The sequence below is a fragment of the Rutidosis leptorrhynchoides genome, unplaced genomic scaffold (genome assembly GCF_046630445.1).
Source record: "Rutidosis leptorrhynchoides isolate AG116_Rl617_1_P2 unplaced genomic scaffold, CSIRO_AGI_Rlap_v1 contig535, whole genome shotgun sequence".
Classification (NCBI taxonomy): Eukaryota; Viridiplantae; Streptophyta; class Magnoliopsida; order Asterales; family Asteraceae; genus Rutidosis; species Rutidosis leptorrhynchoides.
In genome coordinates, this window is record NW_027266762.1 from 1 (window position 1) to 23,811 (window position 23,811).

Genomic DNA, 23,811 nt, shown 5'->3' on the forward strand with positions numbered 1-23,811 from the left:
TTAGAATTAAAAATTTATTTCGTTTTCAAAAATAATCAACATAGCAAAAAATAAAAATCACATGTCAAGATTTATTTTAATAATAAAATTTATAATTGCATCTAATCAATTTAATTGTTCTTATTGTTTGAAAAATAAGATATGCTCGTTTTAGTTAGGAAAATGAAAAAAAAATATAGCGGATTTTTATTAGGAATAATAGTTTGATAACAAAAATTAGAGAAAAATAATATATTGATTAGAAATATTTTTTTAAATAATATGTCCGTTTGAATTAGAAAAAAGAAAATATTTCCGTTTTAATTAGAATAGAAAAAAAGAATATAATGGATTTTAATTAAAAAATATAATTTAATAAAAGAATTAGAAAATAAAATATATATATAGCGTATTATAATTTTATTAGGAATAATTTTTTAAATAACGGATAGAAAAAAAATTCATGTGTCAAATTTAATTCGCTAATAAAAAACTATGAGTCGAAATTAATTCGACAATAAAAGATATATATATACACATACGTATATATATTTTTATATGCTCGTTTTAATTATAATGAATGAGAATAGAATTCGTAGAGAATATGTTCCTAATTAGGAATTAAATTATTATATTAGAAAAAATAATTGGTAAAATTTTATTAGAAATCATTATATTATTATTGTTTTTTATTTCCTAATTAGAATAGGAAAAAAATAATACCATTGACTTAAAATTAGTTAAAATTATAATTTAAAACCTAATTAAACTCAAAGTTCCAAAATACATGTGTCAAACTACTATTCGTTAATAAAATGCCATGTGTCGGATGTTGATTTGACAATCAAATTTGTAATTGAATTTATAATTGGAACAAGTTTAAAATTGGGAAAATATCAGTATTGTATATAAGATTTACGATTAAAACATATTTAAAATTAAAAAAATATATATAAGATATGATATGATATATATAAGATAAAGATGTGTATGTCGTTTTTTTTTCAGTTTCAGAAGAAAAAAAAAACTAAACGCAACGACGCCGTTTCCACAACTCCGTGAGTAATGTTATTCGTAAACTGGAAACAAACAAGAGTGAGCCCAAGCTTCTATACTCTCACACAGCAATGGCGATTGCTTATTCTCCTACACAAACTCGCCTCTCACTCATCTCCTCGAAGCCTTCACTTTCACCTCCACAGCAACAAACCCTGCTCAAGTTTCCTCAAAAAAAGACTCGATTCTGGTGCCAAGCCGGCCAGACAGGGTTCTTCTCGCGGCTTGGCCGATTGATCAAAGAGAAAGCCAAGAGCGACGTTGAGAAACTCTTCTCCGGATTCTCCAAAACCAGAGACAACCTCGCCGTCATCGACGAGCTTCTTCTCTATTGGAGCCTTCCTGAAACCGATCGAGTGCTGGATGAACTTGAAGAAGTAATTTTAATTTCGATTTTTCTTTATTTCATTTTGTTCAAATTGCATGACTAGCGATTTGATTGTGTGTGAACTTACTTAGGCGTTGTTAGTGTCTGATTTTGGGCCAAGAATTACTATTAAGATTGTGGAGAGCTTGCGGGATGATATATTGGCAGGCAAGCTTAAATCAGGGGCTGAAATTAAGGTATTTTAATTCTAAAATTATTTCTGACGAATGTTGCATAGTAATCGAGTGGATCGTGCTTGTGATTAACTGATTTTCAAATGTTGCAGTGTGCTTTGAAGAATAGTGTGTTGAATTTCTTAACCAGTAAAGGAAGTAAGACTGAGCTTCAACTTGGATACAGGTTCTACTTATTTTCTGTTTAATGCTTCATTAGCTTAAAAACTTTGAATTTTCATATTTAATTAATCCTGCATTGCATTTATTTTTCTTAGGAAACCAGCGGTGATTATGATTGTCGGAGTCAATGGAGGTGGAAAGACAACTTCTCTAGGTAAGAATGAGAGTTTTTTTCAATGTTTTAAATGAGAAACAAGAAAAAGGATGGTGTATTAATTATTTACTTGCAGGAAAGCTTGCTCACAGATTGAACAAAGAAGGGGTGAAGGTGAGATTTGTTGCTCCGTTGTGTACGTAGGAATAGAGCAAGTTTTCTTTCTCATGTTTTGGAGACTTGGATTTTTTCATATATCACTTTGTTGTCTTTAATTGTGGCAGATATTGATGGCAGCAGGAGACACATTTAGAGCTGCTGCCAGTGATCAACTAGAAGTATGGGCTGAGAGGACTGGATGTGAGATTGTTACTGCCGAAAAAGACAAGGCCAAAGCATCATCAGGTTGACATCTGAAATGTCATGAAAATTTTAGATTTTAACATCTTTCTTTTTGTGCTACATTGTGCAGATTTGAAATGATAATACAATATTAATATGATCTTACAGTGCTTTCTGAATAGTTCTTTCACAGGCTGTGAAAAAAGGGAAACAAGAAGGTTTTGATATTGTTCTGTGTGACACATCTGGACGTAGGTGTACAGAACTTCAATTTATTGGGTTTTCTAGTATCTTTATCTTCCTCAAAACATACGAATCTGAAGAAAAACTTTTGTTTGCCTTATCAGGTCTCCACACTAATTACAGCCTGATGGAAGAGTTGATAGCATGCAAAAAGGCTGTGGGCAAAGTCGTTAATGGTGCCCCTAATGTAACCTCTAATATCTGACTCCTTTCACATTTGTTCATTAATTTTGTCAAGTGTCTATGAAATCTGAGCATGCTAGATACTGCGGTCTGCATCTTCTTGTTGATTGGTGTGCTTGAGACTATTCTGTTCAGATTATAAATCGTCAGTGTCTAGCTAAATCATCATATAAATTCCAGGTGTTTGCTGCTTCTGTTTATCTCTTGATCATGGACAATCAGTAAAGATCTTTGTTTCACAAGTTTGGCCCTTTTGCAGGAAATTTTGCTGGTTCTTGATGGTACCACTGGTCTGAATATGCTTCCACAGGCTAGAGAGTTCAATGAGGTAATACTCTTATTTTAAGCCTTATATGAAGATTGGTGCTATATCTTTCTGGATTCGATATTTACAATGTCGTAATACGGATCTCATCGACTCTGTAGAAATGATTCCATCTTGTATATTGTATCCTATCTTTGTACCAAATACAAAGAACATGAATTCTTATTTGCAGGCACTGTTTTCCTCTTGAATTCGCCATTGACAAATTTGATACAGGTTGTCGGAATTACTGGTTTAATATTGACAAAACTTGATGGCTCCGCTAGAGGTGGCTGTGTGGTATGTTTTCAGAAATTTTCATTTTTGGGTTACAGTAATAATAATAATACTAACTATGCTACATGTGAAATTAGGGTGATGATATCCTATCCTCGTTTGATTTTGTAGGTCAGTGTGGTGGATGAGCTTGGGATCCCTGTAAAGTTTGTTGGTGTTGGTGAAGGTGTGGAAGATCTACAGCCCTTTGATGCAGAAGCCTTTGTCGATGCCATATTTTTGTAGTAGAATAGGATGATGCATGTAGAATTTCGGAATCATTCACCTGAAAAAGTTACTGCCTTAATCATCGGCAATGTTGTGGAGATGACCAAGAAGGGATGCGAAAAATGATTCAGACACAGCAAACTATGAGGCCAAGTACTGGTGACTTGAGGAACCCAGGATTACTTGCAATTCAAGTTCCGGCTTCCATTGTTTTGTAGGTGAAAGTTGCCGGGTTTTTTTTTTTCCTTTATTATTATTATTATTATTTCTAATGCATTGAGGTCGGACATGAAGTGGTATGTGTAATTTCATTGTTGCGTCTGCTTGTGGCCACATATACGTTATTACGTGTTCACTTTGATTGCCCTAAAATTCGTTTTTTGGTTCCCCTAGCTAACAACTTTTCTCCTCTCATTGTACTTATTAAGTCCCTCGATAAAAATTCGGACCGACTGATGAGGATTAGTATATAAATAACACGAGAAAGTTTAGAAACAAATCATCTGCAGACCACACTGCGTAACGATCATTGGATAAATAATTGAATATCTAAACAGTGTCGCTATAAGAGCGAGATATGAATTTAGGAAAAAAAAAAAGAAGAGTGAGAAATGAATCACAATTACAGCAAGAGATATAAATCACAAATGGACATGCAAAGAAGCCAAATACTAAGATTTGTTTGTTCTAATTCTCAGCTACTTCCATTCAAAAGAAGACAATAGTATGGAACATTAAATATTAAAACAAATAGTATAATTGTAAGTAATAGTGATGAGAGTATGCATAATGTTCCTTTATGCCATGTGGAATCGATCATCGAATCGTCCTGCACACCTGCAATCAGCATCACATTTTCAACAGCGTGAAAATATCACATAGCGTAATAAATCACCTAATTTGATCTAAATACCTAAGTCAGCAACAGAATCTGGAAAGTCATCATAGTTTTGAAGAAGGCATGTTATAGATGGTAGCACGAGAAGTGTAAACAAGCTTCCCAGTTTTCTTGATTTTGAACTCAATAGCAATTACTGTCAAATTTCTTCCGCTCCTCACAACAGATCCATCAATCACCATCTCATCCTGCACCAAGAAACCCAAACAACAATAATCAATAACAAATCTCTTTGTGATTGAAAAAGGGGAATTTGAAAAGTTTGCTAACATTGAGTTGAGCAGCTGAGAGATAAGACATGGCCAATTCACCCAGAAATATTTCCTTCTCTTCTCCCACAGCCGTTCTTGCACAAGCTATTGCCACTCTTTCTGCAAAGGCCGCCACCGCTCCTCCGTGGAGTCCGTTGAAATAATTCTGAAAACAAATTGACAGATTCGACAGAGACAAAATGAAAATACAAGACATCTTATTCAATAAAATATCCACTAACCCGAATGTCAATAACTTATCAAGATAGATAGATAGATAGCAGAGCTAAGCTTTCCATATATATTCATCTAATTGTAGATACTTTAGAAAAATTCAAGTGAGGTGAGAGAGATTTACGGTTACGGCGGGCGAGATGGTGCAGGTGCAGACGACGCGGCCGCGTTGGACGAGGTCGGCTTTGAGATGACCGGAGATGATGTGCGAATAGAAATCCTTGGAACTGTAATTATGAATATCTGGATCGGCAGCTCCCACAGTGTCAAGGAAGCCAACAAGCGCGGCTACATGATCGGGAGTTACGTCTTTTCCGATGAACGGAGAATTTTTTGACACCATCTCTTCGGATTTGTTTCTCTATGTAATGATTTGGATGATGAAGAGCCTAACTAACCAACGGCAATGACTGCTTTTTTATTTAGTCTACTTTCTTCTTCGCTTATTGGGTAGCATTTTGGACCACGATCCATTCGTGGCATTTGGCAGAAGAAACTAAAAATTCGTTTATAAACGAGTCGAATCTGAACCAGATTTTAAGGATCGTTTATAAATAAGTTTATTGTGACAAAAAAATCACGCTAACATAAAGGGTCACGTAAGAGCACCAGCACGATCGGAATCTGAAAAAAATAAGGAAAATTAGAGAGACGTAGCTACATTTATGCGTCTACAGTCTAGATGTGACCTACAAGGCTCACCGCGAGACTTGGTAGTCAAGGGTGCGTAGCTACTCGAGATTAGGTTTTCTCTCGAGGAGAAGGGTTTTTTCTAGAGTGTCTTTGGAATGTGTTGTGTCTCTATTCTTTGTGAATAGTAGAATATAGGAGAAGCAATTATTTTTTTGTTTTTTTTTTGTGTTTTGATAAAGGAGGGAACAATTTTTATTAGATTAAACTGATAGAATAAAGTCGTGTCAATTTATCAATAATCCCCGGATGAAACTCACCCACCCCTCCAAACTAAGACAAAACTATAGGTATTATCGATAAATATCTTCCACGACTCGACTATCGGGGCGAATTACAAAAGTCAATACAAAGTAATGGGCAAAGATGTACAAAAATAACAGGCCGATCAAAAGAAGCCAGGATCGAATACATACATCCGGCATCACAAGGCTGCTAAAGTACCGATAGCGAAAAAAAAACAAACATGACTAAAAAGTGGCAAAGTTACTAGAAACCATAGAACTCGAAATATGACGTTTCTCTTCCTCTTCTTCGTCCCCATTGTATTTCAACATGGGAAGCAAAAGCTCGGCTGTCGAATAACGAAAACTCTTAGATACAACTTTGTACCAGCAAACGTCCCGATGCTTAGTAACAAAGAGATCATATGAAAACACAAGGTGTACTTCTCAAATCATCGGAACAAAATGGACACAAAAACACTATATGCGGGATCATATGGAAACGTACCTATAAAAACAATCATTGCCAAACTATCTCTAAAACTAGCTCTAGTGCTTGAAAAGTTAAAAATAGCACCAAAGCTTGAGAAGTAAAACTTGCTCCTCGAAAGATATTCAACAAAGCAAAACACATGCCCAGCAAAATCTATTAACTAGCCATTCTTGCAATAGAATTGTCTATTATCGTCATTGCATATTCAACCTTCATAGCATAGTCCATTCCCAATTGCAAAACGGTTGAAACAATGACTTCCAAAATTGGGGCTGGTTTATTTAGTTTACAGTTCTCAACTGTTAGACCACAAAGATCACTTGCAAACTTTGACTTATTCACACTCTTGACCAAAAGAGTTGAACATCGAGGTTTAGAAGAGGAAGCTATTGATTTTTTAGGCGTAAGGATGAAATTGGAATTAGTGATAGTGATAGGAATTGAAACCAATTTTTATGATAAAATATGATTTAAAAATTCCTTATTTCTAGCTAAGTTCTAAAACTCCTTTTGAGCTTGAGCCTTTTTTGAAGTCAAATCTTGCTTAGCCAGAACTAAATCTGAAGGATTTGCCCCATTAAATGGTATTATTGCTAAATCATTTTTATCATGATTCTCGTTAGCCACAATTTCCGACCTAACAAGTTCCCCAATAGCAGCCTCCATTAACACTCTAGTAACATTCGTAGGAGTAAAAACTTGAGTAGAATTTTCAGATTTTTGTCTTTAGGACAAAAGAAACGTCACCTAGAATTGCACCCACGCCACTTGAAGTTGGAGCATTATTCTCCATGCCTACTCTATCAACAAACTGAACTAGGACCTAAGTGTTTGAACAACCAGCTCCCTCCACATTCCTGGTCAAATTCTCTTTAGGATGACGTAAAAACTCGGCCTACAAAAACTCTTCTCGGACGATTGTTAATTCGTAAAGAATTGAATCAATAGCCCCCAACATTTTCTGGAATTAAAACATGGTTTTTAAGGTGCAAGTTGACATGCACAATCAAGGCAATCTCTATTAAGCACTGCTTCATTAATCTTACAATCCATCCCCTATTGCTCCCATAATGTTGTGAAAAACTTCCCCGACCAAGCATGTAAAGGGACACCCTCTATCTGAATTCGAACAAATTTGTCATCGCTAACAAAATTATGATTTGGACTCCATAACTCTAAATTCTCAAAAACATCAAGACACCAGGCTGTCTCGTTCAACATCACTGAATTTTTATCATCAAGAGTATCAAAAATTAATAACATCAAAGCAGAACTGACCATAAATACCTTGATCTTGCAGGGACTGTCAGATATCAATCTAGCTTTAACATTCGAAAAGGATAATTCAGGTTTAAGCTTTCCCATTAAACTCCTACTCAACCATCCCTTCTCCTTTGCATCAGTCTTGAATGAAAATGCAAGTTTCTTCTTTTTCCTCCAAACATGTGTCGTCCTCCTAGCAGTGTTACCTTGTGAGAAAAAGGATCGTTTCCAAAACGACTCTCAAATTATGTATTCTTTGGCTTACCAGCAAAGGTTATATTTATGTCACCATTAACGATTCTCCTCCTATCCAAGCCTATAATTGCCGCCAATGCTTCTTCTTTGCGAAAAAAAGAAACAAACCCGAACTTATATCCCTTTCTATTCACAATAAAAGTGACATAGACCTTAATTATTTTTCCATAGACTTGAAAAAAAGAACGCAACCAACTATGATTCATATCCGATGGAAGATTGCCAGCGAAGATTTTGAACAACGGCGAGTAATTTCCTCGACTTTGATATGCAGACCAATGAGAACGATGATTTCTGTCTCTTTGCGAATCTCTTGAATCTTCTCCCTTAAACACCATCCTGCTAATAGAATTCCAAGGCGGCGAGCAATTTTTGAATTTTGAAAACCGTCTACAGAATAGGTGAGAAACTGGGGTGAGCAGTACACACTCACAAACACCAATTCTTCTTACTGAACCTAACTGGGTACTGGAATTGAAACCTCAACTCGGCGTTTTCAAACCAACGATGATGGATGCGAATTTGAATTTCTTGTCGAGACGACGACTGGAGAAGTTGGCGAACGAAACAACGACGGTAATGATGCGGGGGGATGAGTGGTAGCACAAAGATGACCACCTGGAATCGATGCTCGAAGTGCGGCGGCATGGATTCAAGGTTGAAGAAAAAAATTTTGTTTCTTAGATATTGCAATGCTAATTTGCCTGGACTATAAAATACATGGCTCTTTAAATGAGAAAAAAAATCATAAAAATCACTCGAACGCAATCATTCAGAATTACATGGAAAGTTTATTTCTATGAGATGTTTTGGATAACTAGCAATAAGGGTTTTTCAAGTGTGATTTTGTAGAGATTGTATAGGAATCAACTCCTCTAATTAAGGGATTCTCTATACATCAATCTTCTAATTAAGGTATAGCTCTAATTAACCTTAATTTGGGGTCCATAAAGTCCACTTATAAGTAACCTATATTTTCGGGACTATGATGATGCCTTCGGCTTGTCCGGACTATTGGCTTTGCCCGTGTTATGACCCGGTCAAGCTAGTCTGTCCGGCCCAACATCGGTCAGTGGATTTTCCCACTACATTTGCCTCCTTGCTCGTACCATGGTTTTCCCTAATAGGAGCAAGTAGTCCTACATTATAGAGGGGATCCTATGCGTAGCGGGAAATTGAAAGTTTTCGTCCGTATTTGCCGACCGTCTCGATATTTTGGCCAGAAGCCTGTTACGGGGACTGGAAGGGACAAGGTTCTTATGGCTCGGTCAAATATGTTGTCTGGACGAATGGAGAATCATGTTCGAGAAGCTGTAGTTTCAAATTTTGAATTTTGAATCGAGAAAGTGAATTGCCAGGCATTGTCGTGCCTTAAGGCATATGATCGCGAACAGTCGCCTTAGGTCTTGGGGGAAGAAACGTGTCCTCCTTTTGAAGGCGAGATATCGCCTTAGTTCCGCGAACCGAAGGTGAAACGACGCCTTGGTTGACGAACCACTTTTATTGGGGACGGCTCGTTTTTAGGCCCAATCCATGCGATGGGCCGTTTGTCTTCCCTAGGATGACCGTATAAAGGAGTTACCCTTCCTTTTTACCATTTATCTCAAAGATTACAAGGGCTTCCTAAGCATTCAATTCTTCGGCCATTTTCCCACTGAGAAAGGGAAGGGTCGAGCAAGAAGAGATTCCCCTCCTAGCAAAGGAGCGTCGGTTGTGGAAGGTCCATCAAAGGATCTGAGAAAGGGAGAACTTCCTCTCGATCTGGAAGAGTCTGAGGAGAAACCCTTCAGTCGGGATGGGCTTGCCTATCTCGGTCTTTTGGGGCTGACCGTGGCCCCTGACGACCTGGCCCTAGTTGGTCACCATGATTGGCCGACTTTGACCCACACCTTAACCAAGGCTTTAAAGGCAGTAAGGTTTGAATATTGTTTTCCTTTTCCGTCCTGATGACTATGGCGTTTGTTTTCCAGGCGATGGATGCTAGCTCTTGCGTCATAGTGCAGGCCCCGGCTATGGGCAAGGAGTAGCTTCGGGCAGAGCATGCTACCAAGGCCCAGGATTACTGTTTGAACGACGCTAACCTTGCCCTAGAGTGTGAGAGGAAGAGGACCGAATGCTTTGCCAGGAAAGCAAGTGGCTTCCGGCAATTGGCGGTGACCCGAGCTCACGAGCTAGCAGCTTCCCAAGAAGCTTAGATGAATCTTGTGGCGATGGCCTTTAAGGATGGGGTTACCGCTATAGTGGAGAGAGGCTAGGATTGGAGGTGCGCCCTCAGGTGGTGAACCCTTATAGGGAGGATTCAACCGGTATTCAAGGGACTTGCACGCCTCCTGAGGGGAAGGGGTGTGTGATCCTAGGGACGTTCTAGATCCTTGACTTGACGAGGTGAAGCCGAAGTCCCGCAAGGATCATGATGGGACATACCACCCTACCTACTCTCCATTCTCCAGCGGTAGTCCTTCTTAACCTAGCATGGATGCGGTCTTGAACTTGTGTTTCCGGCACTTCCGCAGCTATGGGGCTGATACTGTGCGCGTGCCGGCAATATTCAAACGGCCTTGAGTTGCCCGGTTAGTTTCGCAAATCTTCTTTATCTTCACGTGCGTAGACTCCCCATATCCCGTCTCAATGATTCTATGACTAGATATGTTTAAGATCTATTCTTGTAAGGAACATATATTCCACGATTATCATTGCTATGCATAACCATGTTCCATGAGCCACGTTGATCTTAGGACCTTATCTAAATTACTTAATATATCACATATATTTACAACAAGTAAATTGATAAGCGGTGCTTTTATTAAATACAAATATTTAATTTACATTGCTATTCAAAATAAGATTACAATAATGACGAGATACTAGCGAATCTCGAGTCAATCACATTGGTTCTAAGGGCACATTTCTAACACTTTGGTGGGCATTGGTCAAACAAGAGGTATGTACTCGACATATCCGCCTTATACAAGATATGTATGACGGCGTAAGGACTAGTGTCAGGACGAATGGAGGAGACACACTTGATTTCCCGATCACCATCGGTGTGCACCAAGGCTCGGCTCTAAGTCCATACCTTTTAACTTAGTGATGATATTTTGACTCGACACATTCATGATGACATATCGTGGTGTATGTTATTTGTAGATGATGTCGTTTTAATTTAAGAGAGCAAAGAGGGAGTAAATGAGAAGTTAGAGCCATGGGTAAAGATCTTGGAGTCGAAAGGTCTTAGGTTGAGTCGTAGTAAGACGAAATGTATGCATTGTAACTTCAGTGGTGAAGGGAGAAGTTAGACCAGTACGATCTAACTCGGAGGAGTGGATGTACCGAGATGTGATAGTTTTGATATTTAGGGTCTAGCCTACAAGAGGATGGAGAGATTGATATGGATGTTCACCATAAGATTAAAGCAAGATGGGGTAAAATGGAGAATCGCAACAGGTATCTTGTGTGATAGACACATGCCAAGTCGGCTAAAAGGAAAGTTCTATATAACAACAATGAGACTAGCTATTCTATATGAGAGCGAATGTTGGTCGATAAAGAAGCAACAAGAGCACAAGATAAAGGTTGTGGAGATGTGAATGTTGAGATGGACGAGTGGACTCACTCTAAGTGATAGAGTCCGAAATGAGACTATAAAGAGCAATCTAAATGTTGCACCTATAGACGAGAAGATAAGAGAGAGTAGACTTAAGTGGTTTGAACATGTGGAGACGTAGACCTAGAGAAGCCCTTGTTAGGAAAGGTGAGGACATAGACATAGGAACAGAAAGGAGGGGAAGAGGGAGATCTAGACTCACGTGGGAGATGATAGTTAGGAAGGATCTAGAAATTTTATGTATCTTAAAGGACTTGATATTCGAGAGAGGGGAGTGGAGGCGTAGTATTCACGTAGATGACTTCATATAGATAGTGTCATAGGATTGGAAAAAACTATTTCTAAGTTATATTATTTCTTTATTAGAAGTAAAAAATCTAGTTCTAGGTTATTATTTTTTATATAGATAGTGTGTCTCTATTTTAAATTGTATGACTTTATTCCATTTATTCATATATTATATTTTATATTATATACCTGGATAGTATTATATAGTATGATTATGATATGGCATGTGATTTATATATACATTGCCCTTGGACTTAAAACGTGAGGAGTCATATAGCCGACTCCACTCGGTAGAATTGAGGCTGGTTGTTGTTGTTGTTGTTGTTGTACATGTTTCTTTAGGGTTCAATGGTTCTAATTAGTCGAAATTATTACGCCTTCTAGAATCTTCTTTGTTCTCCTATAAATATGTAATTTATCATGAATAAAATAAAACTTGAATAATTGAAAAACAAATCATGTATTATCTTTTATTTTCCATGAGTGTTATTTAGTTGCGAGTTAATATTAAAATCTCACCCTTTTCGTCTACTTAGCAACATTTTCGTTCAACCGTTTGAGTTTGAGTGTTGTGAGGTTTTCCTTTCTGTTAAACTTGTTCACCGGTTTGAGTTCAAGTTATTCACCCTATCATAACATTTTTTATTCAACGGTTTGAGTTCAAAGTTTGTTATATCTTTATCCATCGAAATTTTCCTATCTCTAAGCTAGGAAATCATTTGGTACCGCTAAAAAAACCTAAAACATCAAAAATAATAAAAATAAATAAGCCCCGTCCGATTCTCTCTTGTCTCTCTCGGTCCTCGTTGGATTAATAAGTGTTTTTGCCACTTAGTTTTCCATTAGCAGTACTACCATTAGATGAGGGAAATGCTCCAATTAGACTAGGGGAAGTGCTACCATGAGATAAGGGGAGTGCTCCAATTAGACTACGGGTGCGCTCCCACAATACGAGGGGAGTGCTCCCATGATACGAGACGAAGAGAGTGCTCCCACGAATCGAGGAGGAGTGCTCTAACAAGACAAGGGAAGTGCCTCATCTAATATGAGAGTGCTCCCTCGTTTAATGGGACCACTACCCTCGTCTCATTGGAGCACTCCTCTTCGTCTCGTGAGAGCACTTCCCTTATATCATTGGGGTACTCCCTTTGTCTAATGGGTGCACTCCCCTTGTATTATTGGGGCAATCCCTTCATCTAATGGGTGTACTTCCCTCGTCTTGTTGGAGTACTCCCCTTGTCTTGTTGGTGCACTCCCTCATCTAATAGGAGGGGGGAACCCCCTCGTCTAATGGGAGCTCTCCCAAGGCTAGGGGAGTGCTCCACTAGACGAGAGGAGTGCTCCTATTAGACTAGGGGAATGCTCCAATAAGACATGTAATGGGAGCACTCGCCAACGAGACAAAGGGAGTACACCCATTAGACTAGGGGTGCGCTTCCATTAGAAGAGGGGAGTGCTCCCACGATATGTCCCATTAGACGAGCGGAGTGCTTCTCCCTTTCGTCTAATGAGAGAACCCTCTTTCGTCTCGTGGGAGCACTCCCTTTTCTAATGGGTGTGCTCCCCTCGTCTAGTGGGAGCACTCTCGTCTAATGGAACACTTTCTTTGTCTTGTTGAAGCACTCTGATTAGATATTAGACAATGGGAGTGCTCCTACAAGATAAGGGAAGTGCTCTCCTCTCCCCTTATATCGTGTGGGCACCCCTTCGTCAAATGGGAGTGCCCCTCTTGTCTAATGGGAGAACTCACCTCGTCTCATGGGAGCACTCCAATTCATTACAGTTATAAATGAAGAAAATATAATTTTTGGTACAATTTCGTAAATTTTGGGATAACTTATTCAGATTATGAAAGATTACATGGCAAGTTGTATGCGTGACATGACACATGGAGAACTAATGTGAAGAAAATGCCACTTCAACCTTTTTAATGGAACAAATATGAGTTTATGAGCGAAAAATTTCGAAATAATTCCGTGTTAAAAAAGATTAAGTACAAATGTTTCAGATGATATTATCCCCATAAGTATATCACCATGAAAAAGAAGCCGTAACTTTGAATTTTTCCGTACTGCGTAATAATAACATTTGGCTTGTGTAGCTAGAGGGCAAGTTAATTTTCAAAAAGTGCTAGTAGAAATATAATTTGTTGTCTCTTTAGGAGGAGCATTTTGCTGCTCTCCCCAATCAAAAACTAACATGTAGGAAATGAAATCTGATAGCCCTAATTCTTTTCGACTAAGTCACTTAAGAAGCAACTTAATCAATTACAACTCAATTCTAATCTAACAACCACTTATATATATCTCTATTTTATCGAAGTGATTGATTAGATATACAAAAGATCTACTTAAGAATAATCTAGATACAATTAAGATAATCATATTCTTAAGCTACCGAATAGTAATTTGACACATGTATATAAGAACTTTGAGTTTAATTAGGTTTCAACTTATAATTTTAAGTCAATGATATTATTTATTTCCCTTTTCTAATTAAGAAATCAAAACACGATAAAACATATTCCAAATAATGTTATAATACACTATATTTTTTCTAATTTTCTATTTTAACAAATTTTCTTAATTAAAATCCATTATATTTTTTTTCCTATTCCTAATTAAAACAGGCACATCTTTTTTTTTTCCTATTCAAACGAGCATATTGTTAAAAAAATTATTCCTAATCAAATTAAAATATATGTTATTTTTTTCAATTTTTTTATTAAACTATTATTCCTAATAAAATTCCGCTATATTTTTTTCCTATTCTTAATTAAAACGTACATACTTATTTTTCAAACAAAATAAATTTTTAATTCTAATAAGATTGTAGATTTTGAAATAAAATCAAAAATAATTATAATTGATGTAAAGTTAAAATAATTCCCTTTTGATATAATATTTGACATATATTTAATAATGTTTAATTTAAATAATTATTATATAATTTTTTATAATATATATTTAGATTATTAACTTTAAAGGTACAGACTTTTCGTCCAATGGATGGACCCACCGACTTGTATAGACAATAGAGAGACTTTTCTAATTTTAAATTTTTTCCAATTGCAAATTTAATTGTAAATTTTATTGTCAAATCAAAATTCGACACATGATATTTTATTGATGAATAGTAATTTAACACATGTATTTTAGAACTTTGAGTTTAATAAGGTTTTAAATTACAATTTTAAGTTAATGATGTTATTTTTTTCCTATTCTAATTAATAAATCAAAACATAATAAAAACATAATCATTCCTAATAAAATTCTATCAATTACCTTTTTCTAATATAATAATTTTATTCATAATCAATTTCCTATCTATTATGTAAAAAATTATTCTTAATAAAATTATAATACACTATATATATTTTAAATTTTCTTATTAAATAATTTTTTCTAATTAAAATTCATGATATTCTTTTTTCTTATTCCTAATTTAAACGGGCATGTCTTATTTTTTCCTATTCAAACGTGTATAAAAAATTATTTCTAATCAAATTATGATATATATTATTTTTTCTAATTTTTTTATTAAACTATTATTCCTAATAAAAATCCGCTGTATTTTTTTCCTATTCTTTATTAAAATGAGCATGTCTTATTTTTCAAATAATTAATAATTGTTCCTAATTAAAAAATTCATTTTATTATTTTTTCCTATCATTAAGAATATATAAAAACGCTTCTACGACGCTTCTACGTATGAGAGGTATAAATTGGCAAGTAAAGAGGTAAAGAAGGCGGTCAAAGAAGCGAAGAACAAGTTTTTTGATGGGTTGTATGAAAAGTTAGACACCAAAGAAAGGGAGAATGACATATAATCAAAATAGCCTATAAAAGAGAGAAGAGCAATAAGGACATAAACGGGACAAAGATGTGTAAAGGATGAGGAGAGCAAGGTGTTGGTGTCCGATTTAGAAATCAAAATTAGATGGAGAAATTATTTTGATAAGTTATTTAATGGATTTCAAGAGGAACTAATTGTGGAGCCTCCTTGATATGAGGATAGAAGGATTTGTCATACGAGAAGGATTCGTTTTCTTGAAGTAAATGAAGAAGGAAGATGAAGAATGAGAAAGCTTGTGGTCTAGACGATATTTCCATAGTGGTGTGGAAGTGTCTTGGAGATATAGGTATTGCATGGTTAAAAGACTATTTAACAAGGTAATGGTCTCGTGCAAGATGCCAGATGCTTAGAGAAAAAACACACTAGTCCTTATTTTTAAAAATAAGGGAGACATTCAAGATTGTGCTAACTATCGAGGTATAAAACTCATTAGTCACACTATGAATCTATAGGAGCGGGTCATTGAACATAGAATGAGAGCTACTACCACCATTTGGCTTCATGCCTGAACGGTCAACTATGTAGGCAATCTTTCTTGTTAGGGGCTTAATGGAAAAATATTGAAGCAACAAAAAAGAGTTGTACATGATGTTCATAAATCACCATATATAAGATGTTGATTTGAAAATATAATTTGCAATTGAAACAAATCGAAAAAATATCTCTATCGTATATAAGAAGATGAGATCTAGTTCTCCCAGAGACAAAAGACATAGACATAGACATGTAGTTGCGATTTAAAGAGTACCGAATTATAAATAGTAAAGTATAAGGTACTCAGTCGCAAATCTATCAATTTATTTTCAAAGTGTGACTTGAAGAAATTGCACATTTTGAGTGGAGAGGACTGAGGAGAGTAAAAATGTCTGTCGGTGAAAAAGGAAACCGTGGCGCACTAGTAGTTGTAGAAGAAGAGGCTCTCAGGTTCTTCGTGGCGGTTCATGTCGGTGCTGGATATCACGCGCCGTCCAATGAGAAAGCTCTCAAGTTCGTCATGAAACGCGCTTGCCTCGCCGCCGCTTCTCTCCTCCGCGAGGTTCTTCTTCTTCTTCTTCCTCTTCTTCTTTCATCAATAAACTCCTCCTCCAGTCATGATAATTCCATTATGTTTGTTTCAAAACTCAGGGAACTGGTCAATGCATAGACGCTGTTTCAGCTGCTATTCGTGTATGAGAGGTATGTACAATTTTATTTTTCGAAATTCAGCTCTCTTTTTATGCTACAAATTCTGAATCTACTCCATTTGTTATTGTTGTAGGATGATCCAATAACAAATGCTGGGAGAGGTTCCAATTTGACTGGAGATGGCCATGTCGAGTGTGATGCCAGTCTAATGGATGGTGATTCTGGAGTGTTTGGAGCTGTTGGAGCAGTGCCAGGTACTTCCCAAAAACGGAATTGCAATTGAACTTACATATTAAGATATTCGTTATTGTGGCATTTGAGTTTGTCGGAAATCTGTAATCAAAATTACTTCTATCAATTTATTAACTTTCAGCTAATTTGTAGACCAGGTGTTCAAAATGCTATCGAGATTGCTAATGCCTTGGTCAAGGAGCAGATGATGGGGTCATCCTTGTTGGGTCGAATACCCCCCATGTGACTTACATCTCTATGCTTGATCAACTAATCTAATGATAGTAAAATGCTGCTTAATTTCTTTCATTTGCTAATGGGTCATTGGGTTTTTGGGTGTACTCTTCAGGTTCTTGGTTGGGGAAGGTGCACGGTCATGGGCAAAGACGAAACAAATTGTTTCTCCGGCAACTATATCAGAGACTGATCAGGTTTTTGTTATTTCTCGAGCAAAAATTGTGCTTAGAAAATTTATCTCCCGGTAATGCTCAATTATTGTAACTACTCCTATGCTGAAACAGTGGTTAGTGACGAACAATGCAAAGGCACAATGGGAAAAATACAAGGCGATGCTGGATGACGCTGAAACTGAAATGTTTATAGAGTCCCTCGTGATGCATTAAGAAATGCAAGTACATCAGGTAGTTGTGGTGTTGATCAATGGTTGACATATTGATTTTTTCGCAGCTTATCTACCTAAAATAATTTCCATACAACCTCTATCGCAGCAGTTAGCATCTTTCTATTTTGTACACATTTTTTTGAATCTTGTATACATCACTTTGCCCTTGAAATTGTATTTTGAGTTTTTGACATTTCTATGGTCCACAGTCGTAATTATTTTCCCCAAACCCTTAGCCAATGTGCTTATTATATGAACCAACAGAGTTAGTTGTTCCTAGCTTCGTGAACATATGAATGTATCAATATAAACTTACTGTGCAACGACATTGTCTATTGTTCTTTCACCTTTGTATTTATACGTTTTACTTCTTTGTTTTTAGAATGTGAAGCTCAAAGCCAAGATATTGTCAAGGACACTGTAGGAGTTATTTGTGTTGACAGTGAAGGACATATAGCAGCTGGGGCCTCAAGTGGTGGTATTGCCATGAAGGTAATCTTTAGCTTATTTTCCTGATTACTTTGTTTGTTTGACTCGATTATTAGTAATAGTATGGCTAATTGTTGACCCGATCTGGGAAATGATTGTAACAATAGGTTAGTGGGAGGGTAGGGTTGGGTTGGCAGCAACGTATGGTTCTGGCTGCTGGGCTTCCTCAATAGGACAATTTGGAGCTCCTTTTATAGTTGGTTGCTGTGTTAGTGGAGCCGGAGAGTACCTAATGAGAGGATTTGCTGCACGGGAATGCTGTGTCTCGTCATCTCTGTAAGTTTGGTTGATATTCAGAGTAGTACTTTGATGGTCATGACAATATCATGTCAATTTTGGGGATAATATAGTATTTATTTTATTCATTGTAGCATCTACTGAAACTAAAAGGTTGTTTTCATACTTAGTTCACAGGCTGGTCCTCCTTCTGCATGCTTGAAAGTCCTTCGGTCTGTTGTTCAAAATAGCCGTCAAAACGATACTGACGGAAGTGCTGGAGTTTTGCTTGTGCATGCTGAAGCTCCTGAGACGGTGACAGAAATAACTCTTCTTGGATAATTTAAGAAATATTATAATAAATAAATCTATTAATAACATGATTTTTACTTTAGGTGCCTGGAAATCCACCAAAGCTGAAAGCAATAGAGATAGCAGCTGCTTACTCATGCCTGTCTTTCGGTGTGGGATACTTTGGAAGTTCCATGGAGCTGCCGAAGGTATTTTGACAACATCTTCTCTTACACGGTTTCATTAACCACCAGTCAAACTTATTAGATGCTGTTAAAGATAGTACTATTTATTCTTCTCATTTATTTTGGGCGTGCTACTAATGTTTACATATCTTATGAATAATAACTTTCAGGCTTCTATTATTCGGAGAGCAAAACAGCAAAGCATTACGGGGGTTGATCATTTTGAAGCTCGGTTTGATCTTTCTGGAAAGATTGTGTTATGAATCTTCTGATCCAAGCAACTATGCATTTTCTTTTCCAATTTTAACCATTTGACCCAACGAAACTCGGGTGCTCAAATCGGAGTTCAGATTGTTTGACCCACAAACTCTGGGCTCGATCAATTTAACCCTCAATTTTGTAGCATCAGTAATTTGTTGCATGCTATATCATCAACGAAAGTTCTAGTGCGTTCATTTATACTTCTTATTTTCTATGCGTTCATTTATACTTCTATGTCCATTGTATTTGATGATATATCATGCAACAAATTACTGATGCTACAAAATAATATTGATCATAAAAAAAAAAAGTATTCAATATTGAAGCACTCGTTTTTCTCGACAAAAACTGCAGCAGGAAGCGTAAAATTCCGATCTAGCTTGGTTACATACATGGCCATTGGCCAAGCCATATTTATGCAGCAAAAGTGTAGAATTCATCCGTAATATACATAAAAGGTTGTAGCGTGGAGATTATTGTAGACAACGGATTTTTAACGACCAATTAAGTATTGCCACATGTGAAGCGTCGAAGTGGTTAGAGAAATGAGTATTTATTGCCCGGTTCGTTGATGATTTGGCTCATGCTAGTTTGGCTCGTGTCTGCACCGACCCACTTGGGAAATGAGTTGTGTTTATCCTAGGTCTTTTAGGGGTAAAGTTTTGTTTATCCCAACTCACTTGGGAGATGAGTGGTGTTTATCCTATGTCCTTTAGGGGTAAAGTTGTGTTTATCCCAACTCACTTGGGAGTTGAGTAGTGTTTATCTCAGGTACCTTAGGGATAAAGTTGTGTTTATCCCAGGTACCTTAAGGATAAAGTTGTGTTTATCCCAGGTACCTTAAGGATCGAAGTCTTATGTGAATATCAACTATAACTTAGAGGAAGATTCACTCTCAAGATTTAGAAGATAAGAAAAATTCAATCTCAAGACTTAGAAGATAAGGAGGATTCAATCTCAAGACTTGGAAGACGAAGATGATTCAACCATAAGAAATAAGAGTCCAAAATAGAATTATGGTATTGAAGAGATGCAATAGAAGATGGACTTCAAGGAAGGCTTCTGATTGGTTAGGAGGAATTCTACTCATACATGGACGAGGACTTTCTCAGACACTATAAATAGAAGCCTCAACCCTCTCATTCAACACACACATTAAAAGTAACGCAACTCTGCATAAATTTCAAGGCAAGAAAATTCTTTCGGTGGAGCAAGCTAATTGTCAAGTTTCTGTCAAGCCACCTCTCATCGCTTGCCACAATAGTCGGTGGTAAACTTTTTCTTTGTCAATCTTGTCTTTGTCATATATATATTGTCAAGTTGCTTTATTTGTTTGTCATTATCACGTGCCATTGTTTAAATTTATTTCGTTAATCGTTAATCAGAGGAATCATAGAAATTGTAACCCTAAATCGTTTAATTTTCTTTAAGAAATTAATAAAGTCATTAGTTTCTTTTATCTTGTTTTCTCTGGATTCTACGCTTTTATAAGCGTGTTTTTTTTCCGTGGTTTATAGATTGGCACGCCCGGTGGGACAGTTCTACCTCTCATCTTCCGATTAATGAAATTCAAACTCAATGGCACCACCAAAGAAATCGTCAAGCCACGTAGGAAAAGCTTCCACCAAGGCCAAGGTTTCAATACTCGCTGACCCCGTTGGCGATGCAACTCCCAAGTTTAAGAAGAGCTCGGTCAAGCATGCATCAGAAGGTCACATTCAGACCCCTGGACCTGTTTATAGGTCAAAAGGAGCTCCTAAGGGAGGTAAGTTCGTCCTAGCTCTCAACCATGTCTATCCAACTGGGAGCTTGGTGAAAGATGGGACAAACTCATTGTTCTCTTCGGCTGAGCATGATTCAACTGACATAGTGAGCAACGCCAAGTCCATTACCCCTACCTTTCGCCGGAAGGAAGCGGATGGTTCTCTCGACAGTCCGAAAGACAACACAATGCAATTAGATGGAAAGAAAGCAAACTAATCGCTTGGAGGAGACGGAAATATCTTTCCCATCAACTTGGAGGAAATTTTTGTCACATGTAAGTCTCCATCTAATGCAGGAACTCATGCTAAGGAGGATTTACTCGCTTTAGGAGGAACTAAGAAGCCTATGGAGGAAGTATATCCATCGGCTAGCCTACCACTAGTCGATCAAGAGAAGATCCAAAGTGACCAACATGGACATCCAGCTAAACCAACCCAAGTGGAGGAAGAAAACATTTTTCCCAAGGAGGCTACAGATGGCCAAGATGAAAAGTTGGATGATCAAAGGAAGATTCTGATTACCAAGTATAACATCATTGCTTATCATGGACGGATAGTCAAGTCCGGAGAAGATGAGTCATCCAAGGAGGAGGAAAGTGCTGAAGAAAGCTATGAAGATGAAGACAACTCTTTGGAGGAGGAAGCTGAAAGCGAGCCGGAGATGCCCCCATTGGAAGCTCCTGATGGGCTTGTAGCTTACGTTGATCTCTCGGATACATTCCAAGTTGTACATGTAATGATGACTGGGGTTTCTTTGGAAGATCAAATCAAAACCATGCAAATCCACTTGGAATCTAGCATAGACACACTCGTGAAGAGCATGGAAGAAAGGTTGATGAAGACACTCAATGACAAGATCAACTCTGTTGCTATTGGAGTTAAAGCGGCACTAGAAGCACATGGATCTACCTCCATGCCCCAAGTAAGCGTTCCACCACCAGTCAATGTTGCCATGAATAACCAGTCGATTCAAACCGCCGCTACCTCATCAAACATAGTGGCCGCTCCTATTCCAACTGATCTAAATGCTCTAAGGGATATGGTGGACCAAATTATACAAAGTAGAGAAAATCAAACTTCTAGGCAAACATTGGGATATAAAAAGCCATACATGGCTAGGATTGACTCTATAGCCTTCCCGGCTAATTATCAGCCTCCCAAGTTCAATCAATTCGATGGAAAGGGACAATCGGACCAACACATTGCCCACCTTGTTGAAACACGTAACAATGCTGGCACTTGGGGTGATGCCTTAGTCAAGCAGTTCGTTCGTTCTCTTAGAGGAAGTGCCTTTAATTGGTACATAAAGCTAAAATCGAGATCTATTGACTCATGGGATCAGATGCAATCTGCATTCCTTCAAAAATTTTACACCATCAAGAGGACGGTCTCTAAGGTAGAACTCGCTGGAGTCAAGCAATGGGATGAAGAAATGGTCTTGGAATATGTCCAACGATGGAAAACTTTGAGCTTGGATTGTGAGGAGGCAGTCACTGAGTTGAAGGCTGTAGAGATGTGCAAGAAAGGGATGAAGTACAATATCAGACGCCTCCTTCAACTTCTCCAATTTCGATCCTTCCAAGAGCTTATCACCATGGAACATAACATAAAAACTTCTAAAGCTGAAGAAGATCAAAGGGTGGCTGGTGGAGTTAAGGAAGGAACGTCACAGAATAATAAAGCCAAGAAGTATACTCCAAGTCCAAAGGTCGAATCAATGCAAGCCATGGCTACCACAACCATCCCCATTCGAGCTTCTCCTAGACTAGCCAAGGCGGCTATACCACCACCTGCTCAGTTCAACACAAGACCCTTCAATCAAAGAGGAGGTAACGGAAGGGGATTTAAACCAACGGGTTCCAAGGAACAATTTGAAGAAAGGATGAATAAAGTCTACTCTTTTCCGGAGGAAGATGTGGAAGGAATGTTAAAAGATTGTCTTGAGGGGAATCTCATCCAACTTCCCTAACCAAGAAGACCCGAAGAAGTTGGGAAAGAAAAGGAGGATAAGCCATATTGCAAGTATCATTGCTTCTTAGGTCACCCTACTGGCAAGTGCTTCATACTTAAGGATATAATTGAGGCCCTTATAGAGAATGGGGATTTCATAATAGATGAACAACTTGTGTCCTCAAATTATATCTCATTCGTTGATAGTCGTCCCAAAGTCAAAACCGTGATGATTCAATTTGGCACATGCGAGCCACTAGAGATCCAAGTTCCACTTCCATCAGAGCATGCAATGGGTGATGGCGTATCTTCCCCAGCCGAACCAATAGAAGCATTGGTCGAGCCTCAACCTCATGCTTCTCTTGAGAAAGAGCATGATGATGGTGATTGGATCTTAGTCACTCATAAAAGGCACAAGAAACATTATTCTAGCAAAACTAATGTCTTGGCTAAGCCAACACCATAAGATAGAAAACGAAAATTAAACTATCTGATTTACTAGTCAGTCATCATCTTCTTCATCATCATCGTTGTCATCATCATCCTTCTCTTCATCTTCATCTTCATCTTCATCCACGTCCTCGTCATCATCCTCCTCTTCATCTTCATCATCATCCCCTTTGTCGTCTTGGTCATAAATACCATTGCCTTCCGATTCTGCATTGCTATCAGAACCATTCAGCTCAACGAATGTTTGTTCCCTCTCTAATTCATAAGGGAACTGTTTAGAATCATCGAAATCGGAGAAGCTCCCCGACTCTTTTGAAGAATCGTCGTATGATGAACCGAACATATCATCATAAGAGGGTGTCCTATTTTTTTCTTCTTATTTGGTGATGATGCATCGGAATTACCGGCCCTCTTCCTCTTGTTATGAGATGGAGATTTCATGATTAATGTAGCTAGATATGATTCTATGTAACCCTTGTTAAATTTTTATATATATCAGTTTATGCTCTGCTTTTATTACACCTAGAGTGAAAGGGTGTGCCTTTAATGAATGCAATGAATATGAAGGGTTGTGTCTTAATTGTAGTGAATGTGAAGGGTTTTGTCTGAATTGCAGTCAATGTGAAGTGAAGGGACGTTCTGTCTTCTCAAAAAAATGACATAGAATTGTCTCCACGGTTTTAAAACCGTGGTGTTTTATCCTTTTAAACCACGCCTTTTTATAGCTATCATAAAACCGTGGCGT

General features: G+C 37.5%; 3 protein-coding genes across 3 annotated transcripts; 2 read left to right on the forward strand and 1 right to left on the reverse strand.

The window, feature by feature from the left end:
- Positions 1-1,106: 1,106 nt before the first annotated feature.
- On the forward strand, positions 1,107-3,446 carry LOC139884320 (cell division protein FtsY homolog, chloroplastic). The gene is made up of 11 exons (XM_071868365.1): positions 1,107-1,412; positions 1,495-1,599; positions 1,689-1,762; positions 1,854-1,912; positions 1,989-2,026; positions 2,137-2,257; positions 2,377-2,445; positions 2,542-2,624; positions 2,880-2,948; positions 3,162-3,224; positions 3,333-3,446. The coding sequence occupies exons 1-11, from the start codon at positions 1,107-1,109 to the stop codon at positions 3,444-3,446; spliced, it is 1,101 nt and encodes a 366-aa protein (XP_071724466.1).
- A 924-nt stretch (positions 3,447-4,370) lies between these two features.
- On the reverse strand, positions 4,371-5,154 carry LOC139884317 (uncharacterized). The gene is made up of 3 exons (XM_071868362.1): positions 4,936-5,154; positions 4,597-4,743; positions 4,371-4,514 (listed from the first exon to the last, which is right to left on the reverse strand). The coding sequence occupies exons 1-3, from the start codon at positions 5,152-5,154 to the stop codon at positions 4,371-4,373; spliced, it is 510 nt and encodes a 169-aa protein (XP_071724463.1).
- An 11,191-nt stretch (positions 5,155-16,345) lies between these two features.
- On the forward strand, positions 16,346-18,905 carry LOC139884318 (putative threonine aspartase). The gene is given in 12 exon segments (XM_071868363.1): positions 16,346-16,519; positions 16,609-16,659; positions 16,742-16,862; positions 16,998-17,082; positions 17,189-17,270; positions 17,361-17,443; positions 17,671-17,726; positions 17,844-17,953; positions 18,063-18,226; positions 18,358-18,481; positions 18,562-18,666; positions 18,813-18,905. Coding segments are annotated over 12 exon segments (1,248 nt in total).
- The last annotated feature ends 4,906 nt before the right edge of the window (positions 18,906-23,811 follow it).